An 11,864-nucleotide genomic window follows, 5' to 3' on the forward strand; every position below is an offset into this window, starting at 1 on the left:
CAAGAGCAGGATCTGACCTTCCTCTGGCCAGGATTTCAAAGGATAGATGATTACAGGGATCAGAACCAGAGTGAATTAGAGTCAAAACAGCAGCTGGGTATGTCATCTCATGCCCATAAACTCTGCACTCCAGAGGCTGAGGCAGGAGGAGTGCTTCTAATTTGATAATAGCCTGGGCTATAGTATTCATTCCAGGTTAGATTCAACTATGATGCAAAACCCTGCCCCAAGACACATTGTGTTAAGTGCTTTCTAGCCTAATTCGTTCGCTGGGTTGAATATTTTCTAGTTCCAAGAATCTGTAAATCCCTCAGAGCCTAAAGTGATTAAATTGTTTCTCAGTTCTGGGGCTCAAACACAGGGCCTTGCACATGTAGGCAAGTGCTTGGCTCCTGAACTATAATCTCAGCCCTTCATTTTCTCTTTCTTTGAGGACAACTTAAAATGTAGCCTAGGCTGGCCTTTCATTTTAAAAGAAACTATGTTTGTGAGTGGGTCTACGACTGTCATGGAGGCCTGAGGGGCCAGATCTTCTGGAGATGGAATTTGAGTCCTCGACAAGAGCAGTACATATCTTAAGCACTAAGCAAGCTCCATCTGCACACTGATCCTTCTGCCTCTCTCCCAAGCAGAGTTACAAGTTCGCATTATCACAACCTCTTAATGGTTCTCTTTCTGAGACAGGGTCTCAAGCCACTCAGCCTGACCTTAAACCCGAGGTCTTCCTTCTCTACCTCAGAGCTGATCACAGGCATGCCCCACCATAACTGGTCAAAAGTCTCAGATCCACAGGGCTCCCAAAAGGAACCACTAGTGACACTTTCCCCCACTCTAGAAGTTACTCCAAAATTACTTAGGAAACTCGGTAAAATCACGTCTGAGGGGAGCCATGAAACACAGAAGACAGGACAACTGTAAATGGTTGTAGGAAGCACCCTACACCCTACAACACTTTATTAAGACCTTATTGCTGAAATAGTTAGACACTGATTGGCTATAAACGTTTTCTGGACCTGGTCCCTGGTTACTCTGCAGAGCCCTCCCAAGCTGCTGGAAGTGAGGACACCACTGAGTGGGAAGAACAGTACCTCCTAAGTGCTTCAGAGGTAAAGTGGGCTTCAACAGGGCTCTCAACTTAGCACAGGGGTCAGGAGTGTAGGCTTAAGCCAGGGCCCAGGGGCAATGTTCCCTGAGATGAGTCAAGCCCCAGCTCCCTCTGATCTTTCCAGAATAATGGGTGGGTAAGGGGAACAGCACTGTAGAGGGGGCAAACTAAGCATCTCTTATGTGGAAGTCATGGTGGGCTGGAACAGCCAGCACCAAGCTTGGAGACAGAGAGTCTTCAAGAATGACCACAGCAGGTAAGAAGACTGCAATTTCACTTGAAGCAGCCATGTACATGTACATGCAGGACAAGGCAGGGTTCTTCAAGGTCAGGCTGCCCAGGCCTGGATTTGGGGCTCCCGCTCTTTAGTATGAAGGAATACACGAGTGCAGTTGGGTGTTTCCTTAACCAAGCTCACTCTTTATGCCTCCTAGGGGCAACTCTCCCACCTGAACATGCAAAGGCTAACCTGGACACCTTAGCTTCTCTTACAAGGCACTTGTTAGAGGGCTGCTGGGGATTGCAGGGGGAATGGGAGGTAACTCTGGTAGTTGCATTTAATCTACGCAGCCACAAGTGAGTGGAGGTGGTCAAGGACTTAGGGGCTACCATAGTACAAGCACACAGCCAGACCAATGAGCAGTGCGGCCAGGAAGAAGACGGCTGTGAGCTGCAGTTGTAGCAGCACTGCTGACAGCATAGCATTGACCAGTAGCGAGCAGGACACGATGAAGAGTCGTGTGATGCTGCTGCCATGCTTCATGACAGCTGACATGAGCAGCCCATTTACTGCCTGGTTCAGCACCACAAGCACTGCCCATCCAGAGAAACCCTCTAGGAAGCCTGGGCCTGGGCCACTGCCAGCATACAGTCCAAGGTTCAGGATCACCCCAAAAGTGTAGAGGAAGAGGTTCTGAAGAGCCAAGGGCAACCGCTGTCGCTTCATGATCAGCTCTGTGTACACGGAGGACAAGCCCGAGATGAGGCAGTACAGGATGAGGAGCAGAAGTCCCAGTGGAGTGATATGCAAGGGCATGGGATGGGCTCCGGCTGCTGATGGGGGCTCAGGAAGGGTGTTCACAGGTTCCTGGAAGCCACCTGATGCATAGCAGGCTCCTGCAGCCATCAACAGCAGCAGCGCCAACCCCTGACGTGCAGAGAGACGGTGTCCAAGGCAGAGGCAGTACAATAGAGCTGTGCTTCCAATCTTGAGATTGCTCAGCACCTGATAGGTGCTAGGGTCCATGTAGTGCTGCAGATAAATCACCAGGTTGTTGTTGGCGCCGTAGAGCAGGGCTGATAGTGCAAAGGGTGCAGCCTGGCGCCAGGGTGGTGAGCCCCGGGGCCATGTTTGCCAGCCTACCAGGAGGGAGAAGGCGCACAACAAGAGCTTGGTCAACTCAGTGAGTAACACAGCGGAGGAGGGCCGGAAGGGCACTCGGCCATCCACATGGCACAGTGCTAAGAATGGCGCGTGGGCACCATACATGGCAGTGGACAGGAACAGCATCAGGGTCCAGCGAGCCTGTCTTGGGCGGGTTAGGCCTGGCATACCCCCATCTTCTACACTCATGGCCCACACCAGACCCTGGGTGGCCTGGGTAGCTAGCAAGGGACAGAGGGACTGGGACACATTTGTAGGAAATTGGGTATAGAACTGTGGTACATCACCAGAGAGAATACTGAGGATCAGAGACAGCTGCACATTCCAGTTAGGTCTTGAAGAAGGGATTCATGACCCATAGTTTTGGGGTCAGTCCCATGGAACTAGGGAGGGAAGGAGTCTAGGGTGCAGGCTGACAAAGCACTGTCCACTCTCTGCAGGAAGAAAGGCAGGGATGAAAGAGGCAGAATAGGTGGAGTTAGCATATGAACAAAGGCAGGGGAAGCCAGATAGAGTGTCTGTGATAGAAAGGTCTCTACCTGCAGGCCCAGCATGCTCATCCTGCTTTCCCCAAAGGGTCTAGTCAGGCCCCTTTCGTAGTGACCTAAAGTAGTTCTTCAGTGCCTTCTCCACATTGGGTACAGCATATGACTGAGCTGCATAGATGCCAGTGCAAGTGCCCACTGCAAAGCCCAATACTGCTGATGCCCTCAGTTTGGCCACCACGTATCCTGCCAGGAATCCCTTGAAGAAAGGGGAGGACAAGACTGCGCCATCCTGCAGGGAAAAACACAGAAGGAAATCAGGTGTGCTCTCTTTTTCTCTGCCTAGGAGCTAAGCTGGGCTTAGAGCATTTGGACACCTGTTCCTCACTGCTGGCAGCTGTGTTCTTTTCTCCAAAGATTATCTAAAAATTCTGGAGCTCGAAAAAGAACATAGGAGTCCCATCACATAATAGGTTCAGAGGACTCTAACCAGAACTCCATTCAGCCAGAATGCCAAAGAGGCTTCCAAGGAACCTGAGTCCCTTCATTTCCTAGTGTGGTCTCTGATAACTTGCTCCTGCTTCACGTTTGTAATGTTGCTTATCACCAAGGCTCTACCTATGTATCTGGAATGTTCACACACACACACATCCCTTCATCTATTTAAAACCCACCTAAGATCTCAGCTCAAGTGCTACTCCCTTCCCCCACTCCTGCTTTCTGGTTTGCCAACAAGGTCTCTTCTGTGTACCAATGGCCCTGTGTATAGGCTGGCCTACAGCTTTCTAGGAAGACCAGGTTGGCCTTCAACCTCTGTGTACTACAATAACCAGTTCAAGTGCTATTTTCTCAAGGAGACTTGTCTCAGGCCCTCAATGTCCACTGAGAAAATTAAAAAAAAAAAAAAATCTCCCTTTCAACATTTCTAAGAGCAACTGGACCCACTGGACCCTTACCTGGCCTACACCACTGTTGACTTCATCTTCCACACGTTGCTGAAGGCGCTCCAGTTGGTTCTTGAGAAATGTCAGGTCCTTAAGCTTGGGCAGAGAATCCTAAGACAAGGGAGAGGCTGGCTCCAGCAGACTTGACCCAGTCCCATGCCCTGCTCAATTTTATCAGAGGCTAGGAACTAGCTGAGCTGTGGGAGGGATGATGGGAAGAACCAAATAAATCTCATCCTACAAAACCTTCCTGCGACAGCAGTGATAAAGGAAGCCAGACACCGAAAAGCGGCGTGCACATGGAGAACAGGAAGGTCAGGTGGGATGTGCACCAGGGACTTAAAATGACTGTTACAGAACCATACAGCAAGCAGAGGCACTTCCATTTTAGCTTTATGTAGGAAGTGCTATGATTAAAGCACAATCTTGCTGAAAATGGTCATTTGTCTTCTCTAACTGCTGTGTTCTAACACCGGAGAAACTGGCAGGCTATTAGGAAATCTGTGAGCGACACTGGGCTTCCAGACCAACTGTGGATAATGGGTTGAAGCAGTTCCCTGTACAAACCAAGACTAACCTGATATATGCTTAGGCCATTTCAAACTGAACATGATACACGGATATGTGAGAGGATAACTGTCACAAGAGTATGACTAAAAGACTCAAGTCTGGTAGCATGTGAGTATAAAATTCAATGAGTGAGCAAAGAGTGAATGAGGGTGGTGGTAAGGATGGACTGGAAACGCTGTCTCTGTAAGGCAGACTTCAGGGGCTAGAGAATGGACCCGAGTGAGGACTGACACAGAATGAATATATTTGAATGTGTGCTCATAGTTAGGTACTGTGTCCGTCCCCAGAAGGATAATCCTTCGCCTAATGGCCCCTACTGTTGAGGCAATTGACAGGAACTCAAAAAAATACCCAAGAGTAATTCCTGACGTCTCTGTTCAAAACTAAGATGGTTAAGAAGCGTGAATACCACGCCGACTGAAGCAGCCCTCGCTTTCAACTCACCTTGTCATCCGCCATCTTCCCCCCGCCGAACTTCTTGCGCACGCGCAGTCCCGCCTCCTCATGTCAAAGGCCACTTCCATTTTTAGAGGCACTTCCGGGGCATTGTGGGGCGGAGATTGAGGGGGAAAGGCGGGGCGTTTTTGATGAAGTCTGTGGCAGATAAGGCCACAGTACTTCTCCCTTCTGGTCTTTTGCTGTGTGCGCGCACGGGTAAAGGTCGGGGCGTGATGATCTCATACTCCACGCGATGATCTCATTCGCGCCCTGGTGCACACTGTGCTTGATCTCCTCTCCCGTCTTCCGCCGTCGGAGGAACTCATAGTTACCGACCGGTGCGGAGTTCGTAGTGTCAGTACGCTTCGTAGGGCACACGTACCGAAACACGTGAGGACGCGCAAGCAGCTCAGGCCCGCCTCTGCCCTCCCCCAAGGCCGTCCCTATCCCGCCCAGTGTTTGTTTGAGCGGTGCCAGTTGGCCCGGCGGTCTCCGGCGCAGAGAGGCTGGGCTTGTGGCCCCTGCAGCTCCGGAGGTCGCCTTGGGCTGAGAGCGCAGGCCGGCAGAGGCTATGCTGGGCAAGGATTATATGCTGGCCATCATTCTGGTCAACTGCGATGGTGTGCACCGAGGGTCCAGTTGGGAGGACCAAAAGCCGGGAGTGGGGGGGGATAAAGGAAGGCTACCCGAGGTTAAAACACGGGGTGGTGGTGGTTGGCGTCTCTGGGATGAGAACCAGAGGATAATTAAACCCTGATCTTTGCATGTGCTGTCTTTAAGATGGGAGTTGATACCTAGGTTTAGGGTTGTCTCCAATGGGGCGGAGCGAGGGTTATAACCGTATTGTTGGGAGCTCACGAATAACATGTGCCCTTGCTTTAATCCCTTGTTCCTTTAGATGACTTGTGGGGGGACCAAAATCTGGAGGGGGAAACAGGCCTACCCCCTGGCTGGAGAAAGATCCGTGATGCTGCAGGAACTTATTATTGGCATGTACCCAGCGGTAGCACTCAGTGGCAGCGCCCAACCTGGGAACTAGCAGGTGCAGAAGACCCAGGAAGGGTAGGTAGAACAAGAGGAGGGAGCCTGAGTTTATGAGTGGACCTAGGCCTGCTGCTACACTGACTAATCTCTATTCCATAGGGAACAGAGGGGATTTGGGAACTGCGACCCCCCAAGGGGAGATCTTTCTCCAGCCTGGACAGCTCATTGAACCGGAGGTAACAGGGGTGGCTCAGGCCAAATGAAAGCCTTAAGGTTATTGTAGCATTCAAAGCAATGCAGCTGGATCCATAAATTGCTTTTTATTTTGAGATAGGGTCTCAGGTCTCACTGTGTATGTAGCCCTAACTAGCCTGGAACTCACTATGTATACTAGGCTGCCCTGGAACTCATAAAGATGACACCATGCCTGCCTCCACAATTTGCTTTTAAACTGTGCTTATGGGGACTCTAGTCTGGGCCTCTATTTGTACTTGGCTTTGTCTCCTGTCCTTGACTTTGAGTATTTTGAATTTTGTCCATTGCAAGTTTTTATCATTAGATCTATGATCTGTATTCTCTGTCCTGACCCATCTATTGGCGTCATTTCTTTTGGGGTTTCTATTCTATGTTCTAGACTATCTTGTTCTGGTTTGAAGCTTTTGTCCACATGTTAATTCATATCCATATTTATGTCTTTTAGTTTATGTCTGTGTCTTGTATCCTGAATTTCTTCACATTTTAAACTACTCGTTGTTGGTTTACTATATTCTGAATCCTATTTGTTTTTCTTGGTTTGCATTTGTGGGAATATATTTTGGGTCTTGTCCCCAAAAATATTTTGATCTGTGCTTGGTCAGGTAGGTTAGGTTTCACCATTGCCTCTAATGTAGGGATCTTAATCCTTTTACTGTCTCTACTTTCTATTCCAGTAACTCTCTAACATGGTATAGTGAAGATTCCTATGTCCAGAGCCTGGAGCCAGGAGCTAAGGTAGTGATTGGACATGATGGCCAGTTTAAAACACTAGGAGATCTCAAGAGAAAATTTGGGGTAGAATAGTAAAGAGTGGAGTTGGCTAAGTGTAAAGAACAGGACTGCCCAAATTTATATGTGTAGATCCTGTGTCATCCACCACTCCACAACATTTCGTCGCTTCTTTTTCCCTATTTTGACAGTGCTTTGCAGTCCGCTCTCTGGGCTGGGTAGAGGTCCCTGAGGAGGACCTGGCACCGGGAAAGAGCAGTATTGCTGTCAATAACTGTATCCAGCAGCTGGCCCAGACCCGAAACCGGAGCCAGCCTCATGATGGTGCCTGGGGTGAGGTAAGCTGTCCGATTTCCCTAGGGGGGTCAGCCTATGTCCCAGCAGAGGTAGGTTTTTCCTGAATTGCTTGTTTGCCATGTTACCACCTTTATCTGTCAACTCTCTGTCCTTGGTAGGGCCAGAACATGCTGATGATCCTGAAAAAGGATGCCATGAGCCTGCTGAATCCCCTGGACCACAGTCTGATCCATTGTCAGCCTCTGGTTCACATCCGTGTATGGGGTGTGGGCAGCTCCAAGGGCCGGTGAGGACTTTTGCATTCCCCCAAGCAAGAGTTGCTTCCCCCTCCTCCCCCTTGCAGACTGTGATCCCCACTGATGCTGAACCCTTGGACACAGATCCTCTGATGTGGACCCAGCACGGCCTTCCCTGCCTGGTTCATCCCTGATTGGGGTGGGTGGGCCCAGCTCAGCAGGGACAGATAGGGGAGAGTCTGAGAGACTGGGCTGATTTTCTCCTGTGCTTCCACATGCTTCTGGAACAGTGACAGGTATGTGATAACTAAGTATTCTAAGCCTTTTCCCTGACTTCCCCATTCTAACGATACCATATCTAAACCCTAACTTCAAAAGCCTCTTACAGGCACCTTGCCCCTAACTTGCTTTATCTCTGCCCCTGCCAGGGACTTTGCTTTTGTTGCGGGTGACAAAGATAGCTGTATGCTCAAATGTCACGTGTTTCGCTGTGATGTGCCCGCAAAAGCGATAGCAAGTGCTCTACAGGGGCTCTGTGCACAGGTGAGGGCCAGTGGTGGGCAGGGAATATGGAGTTTGGATAGGGTGAGCTTGGCCCCTTACCCTGATTTCTCTCCTGTGTACCTCATGCTTGCCTGCATTGTATTTTAGATCTTGTCAGAGAGGGTAGGAGTCAGTGGAGAATCTGCTTGCTGTTCCCCAGATCCTATTTCCCCTGAAGACTTCCCGAGGCAAGGTATGACTTGCTGCATTGCAACTTCAAGATGCTTTTGTGAAAGATTGAGGTGGTAAGGGGGCTGGGGTTCATGGTTAGTTAGCTTCTCTCAGGAGAGTACAGACTCAAGGACCCAAAGCAGTGAATTGGAGGTGCATCTAAAGGTTTTCCTTTACTAGCAACAGCTCTAGCTTGAGTCCTAGCTTTTTCATTAGTGTGGGGAAGCTGGGAATGGTAAGGCATACCTGTAATCCCAGTACTTAGAAGGCAGAGGTAGGAAGACCATCACACATTTAAGGTCAGTCTGTTTGTCATAGAAAGTTCTAGGCCAGTTCTAAGTTACATAGTGAAACCCTGTCTTCAAACTACACACAGGAAGGGTTGGGAAAGGGGTATTGAGTTTCTATGCTAGCTTAGTGTGTGATGTATATATTTCAGTGGAGTTGCTGGATGCAGTGAGCCAGGCTGCTCAGAAGTACGAGGCACTGTACATGGGAATCCTACCAGTCACCAAAGCCATGGGTGAGGACGGAGGGGGCTGGATGGGTATGGGTGTGTTAGGAAAGGGAAAATGGGTGAAGTAAGGTCTATGCTGTAGTCTTAAGAGTTCTTGCATGTTCTTATATAGCCTGAAATATATCCCTTCTTCCAACTCAGAATTCCAAGCTCAGCTCCATCTATTCTCTTTCTATCTCTTTGAATCCTAAGTTAATGAAAGAGTTCTAGAAACTCCCAGGAGACCCTTTCTATCTAAGCCAGACAACATAGTAGGCTTGTCTCCTCAGGTATGGATGTGCTGAATGAAGCCATTGGTACCCTCACTGCCAGAGGTGACCAGAAAACCTGGGTCCCTGCTATGCTCAGTGTTTCTGATTCTCTGATGACTGCACATCCTATTCAGGTATCACTAAAGGGCCTTGGAGGATGAATAGGCTTGTTGAGGTTGGGGGGTGTGTCTTTACTTGATTCTGGAAGTACTGGGTCTGGCCATTGCTTAGTTTATAGTGATTAGGCTTTGTGTATGCAGGCAGAGGCTGGAGCAGAGGAAGAGCCACTGTGGCAGTGCCCTGTTCGCCTTGTAACCTTTATTGGTGTTGGCCGTGATCCGCATACCTTTGGCCTCATCGCTGATCTTGGTTGTCAGAGCTTCCAGTGTGCAGCTTTCTGGTGCCAGCCTCATGCTGGGGGACTCTCTGAAGCTGTGCAAGCTGCATGCATGGTGAGTTAGGGATGGAATGGGAATGGGAGAGGGGTTTCCCTGTGGCCACTCTGTACTGTGGAGTGGGCTCAAGATGGGCAGCTCTCCTTAAATCATAACCCAGTGATCACAGGGCCAAATCTGGTTCACAAATATATCTGGCTTTTAAACACTGTTTTTGCTAAGTTTTGTGTTGGTTACTAATATTTGAAGTCTAGGGCATTCAACATAATAATTTGCTATTTCTGCTTAAAGTATGGGGAATGCTAATACAAGGTACACACACATGCACACACTCATGGACACACTTATATAACACATTTCAGCATTTGAATGAAGTTGTGCTATATAGAGTGGGCCCCATTTTACTGATTCAACATACTTCTTCATGTATGTGGCCATTAAAATGTAGGATGCAGGCTGGAGAGATGGTTCAGCTGAGTTCAATTCTGAGCAACCACATGGTAGCTCACAACCATCTATAATGATCTGATGCCTTCTTCTGGCATACAGATGTGCATGGAGATAGAGCACTCATACATTAAGCAAATAAATCTTTTGAAAATGCAGGATGCTTAAACTACACTATTCAATTCACTTAATCCAGTTCACTTATTAATTCAACAAAAGAATATCTGCAGGGTCCAACTAGTGTAATCAATCCTGAGAATTCATCTGTATAGAATGCCCACACAGCCTTTGCCATTACAGAATGCTCTAATACACATCAGAAATAAGATACATACCACATGATGATGGAGATGGTTCCTCAAGAGGCAGAAAGGCTACTGGTAGAGGAGAAAAAGGCACCCAGAGAAGTATACCAGAGGAGGAGACATAAGGCAGGAATACCAGAGCACCTCCGGAGTGGAAGCGAGAGTGCTGTTAGTGGGTTAGAGTACCTGAAAGAACATAGTATGCATGGCCTGCAAGAGGATAGATGAGAACAAAAATGGCAGTAGCCAGGGCATTGGGAACCTTATCGATTAGTCTGGGACACTAAGGACCTTGAATGGTTTTAAGCAGGACAGGAAAGTGAGATTTGTGACTTTACCTACTTAAGCTACAGTGCAGGTAAACAAGAGGAAGTAGGAAGGCTAAGTGGAATCTGCTCTAAATAATTAAATAAGTTGCTGAGATAGTTATTTGGGAATGGGCGGAGTTTATGGACATTTTCTTCACAGAGAGTCTGTTTTGCATAGACTGGTACAGAACAGGGAGATAGAGGGGACTCTCATAGTGGTAGGTGCACTTATAGTTAAGAGTGCATGTTTTGGCCAGGCAGTGGTGGTGAATGAATTCCAGCATTCACAAGGCAGGTAGATCTCTGTAATTTTGAGGCCAGCTTTGTCTCTAGATTGAGCTCTAGGACGGCCAGGCTACACAGAGAAACTCTGTCTCAAAAAAAGCAGACAACAACAAAAAGAGTGCAAGTTTTGCAGCTGGACAGACTTACATGTCAATGTCAGTTCTAACATTTTTCTATTTGTGAGACCTTAGACCAGTTGATCCTTTAATATACTTCATGTTTTGTTGACCCCCAGACAGAAAATTATTTCATTCCTACTTTATAACTTGAATTTTGCTACTGTTATGAATTGTAATGTAAATATCTGATATGTGACCCCTGGGGGGGGGGGTTCGATCCACAGGTTGAGAACCACTGCTTTAAACAAATCATTTATTATCTTGGGACTGTGGTTATCTTCATTTGTAAAATGAGTTTAGCAACACTTCATAAATAACTAGGTTAAATTAAATGATACAAAGCACTTAACACAGTGTCTAGCTTTCCATAAGTGCACACTACATGTCAAGCTTCATGTTTTTGTTGCTGAGAGGTACCTGGGAATGCTATAGGTACTTGAGACATGACTGTGGGCATTGTATCAAACAGAATTCTTGGCCAGTTACCTGCCCTATGGAAGCTTTTAGGTATGCAGGGGCAGAAAGCTGGATGTTCATATTCCTCTTCTTCCTAGGTTCAATACCAGAAGTGTCTAGTGGCCTCAGCAGCTCGGGGTAAGGCCTGGGGTGCTCAGGCCCGTGCTCGCCTGCGGCTCAAGCGGACCAGCTCCATGGACTCCCCAGGCGGTCCCCTTCCTCCCCCTCTACTCAAAGGAGGAGTTGGGGGTGCTGGAGCAGCTCCTCGAAAGCGGGGTGTCTTCTCATTTCTTGATGCCTTCAGGCTAAAACCTTCTCTTCTCCATATGTCCTAAATTGATCTTAGGAGGGCTGGGGAAAGAGGCTCTATACTCTTCCGGTCCCTAGGGTTCTGTAGCCTCACCTTCCTGCCCATTCCTGATCCTTGCCTACTCTGTATTTATTACCAAATTCATTGTTTATATGGATGACTGAGAGGCCCTGCACTATAGCTTAGGCCTGTGGCACCCCTTTCCTTGGGTCCTTTTGTTCCTTGCCCCTGTCCAGCCCTGGACAATTGGCTCTACCTCAGCAACTTTATAGCAGAATCAGTGCAAATAAAAATCCCTCAGTGACTTCACTAGTTATGAATATATTGACC

The 11,864-nt window shown here is 48.2% G+C and overlaps 3 protein-coding genes across 4 annotated transcripts; 1 reads left to right on the plus strand and 2 right to left on the minus strand.

Annotated features, from left to right (window-relative positions):
- Positions 1-910: 910 nt before the first annotated feature.
- Positions 911-2,678, minus strand: Slc35a4 (solute carrier family 35 member A4). Its single transcript, XM_076912791.1, has one exon. It carries the CDS (start codon positions 2,676-2,678, stop codon positions 1,704-1,706), a length of 975 nt encoding a protein of 324 aa, XP_076768906.1. The 3' UTR covers positions 911-1,703.
- Positions 911-5,262, minus strand: LOC117720101 (SLC35A4 upstream open reading frame protein). Of its 2 annotated transcripts, XM_034518562.2 has the most exons (4): positions 4,933-5,262; positions 3,931-4,029; positions 3,029-3,266; positions 911-2,923 (listed from the first exon to the last, which is right to left on the minus strand). In XM_034518562.2, exons 1-3 carry the CDS (start codon positions 4,945-4,947, stop codon positions 3,069-3,071), a joined length of 312 nt encoding a protein of 103 aa, XP_034374453.2. In that variant the 5' UTR covers positions 4,948-5,262; the 3' UTR covers positions 911-2,923; positions 3,029-3,068. The 2 variants fall into 2 exon arrangements, with proteins under 2 accessions (XP_034374453.2, XP_034374452.2); XM_034518561.2 differs by having other exon boundaries at positions 911-3,266.
- A 63-nt stretch (positions 5,263-5,325) lies between these two features.
- Positions 5,326-11,838, plus strand: Apbb3 (amyloid beta precursor protein binding family B member 3). Its single transcript, XM_076912795.1, is given in 12 exon segments — positions 5,326-5,546; positions 5,825-5,988; positions 6,070-6,146; positions 6,840-6,900; positions 7,086-7,232; positions 7,350-7,498; positions 7,838-7,970; positions 8,079-8,163; positions 8,581-8,664; positions 8,928-9,043; positions 9,170-9,361; positions 11,323-11,838. Coding segments are annotated over 12 exon segments (1,494 nt in total). The 5' UTR covers positions 5,326-5,497; the 3' UTR covers positions 11,560-11,838.
- Positions 11,839-11,864: the final 26 nt, after the last annotated feature.

The sequence above is a fragment of the Arvicanthis niloticus genome, chromosome 14 (assembly GCF_011762505.2).
Source record: "Arvicanthis niloticus isolate mArvNil1 chromosome 14, mArvNil1.pat.X, whole genome shotgun sequence".
NCBI classification, from domain to species: domain Eukaryota; kingdom Metazoa; phylum Chordata; class Mammalia; order Rodentia; family Muridae; genus Arvicanthis; species Arvicanthis niloticus.

Bases quoted from the DNA above. Each gene is read 5' to 3' on its own strand.
- Slc35a4 (XM_076912791.1), bottom strand. From the start codon at position 2,678: ATGAGTGTAGAAGATGGGGGTATGCCAGGCCTAACCCGCCCAAGACAG.
- LOC117720101 (XM_034518562.2), bottom strand. The intron at 3,267-3,930 runs GTAAGGGTCCAG...TTTTCCCTGCAG, and splicing joins TCAACAGTGGTGTAGGCCAG to GATGGCGCAGTCTTGTCCTC.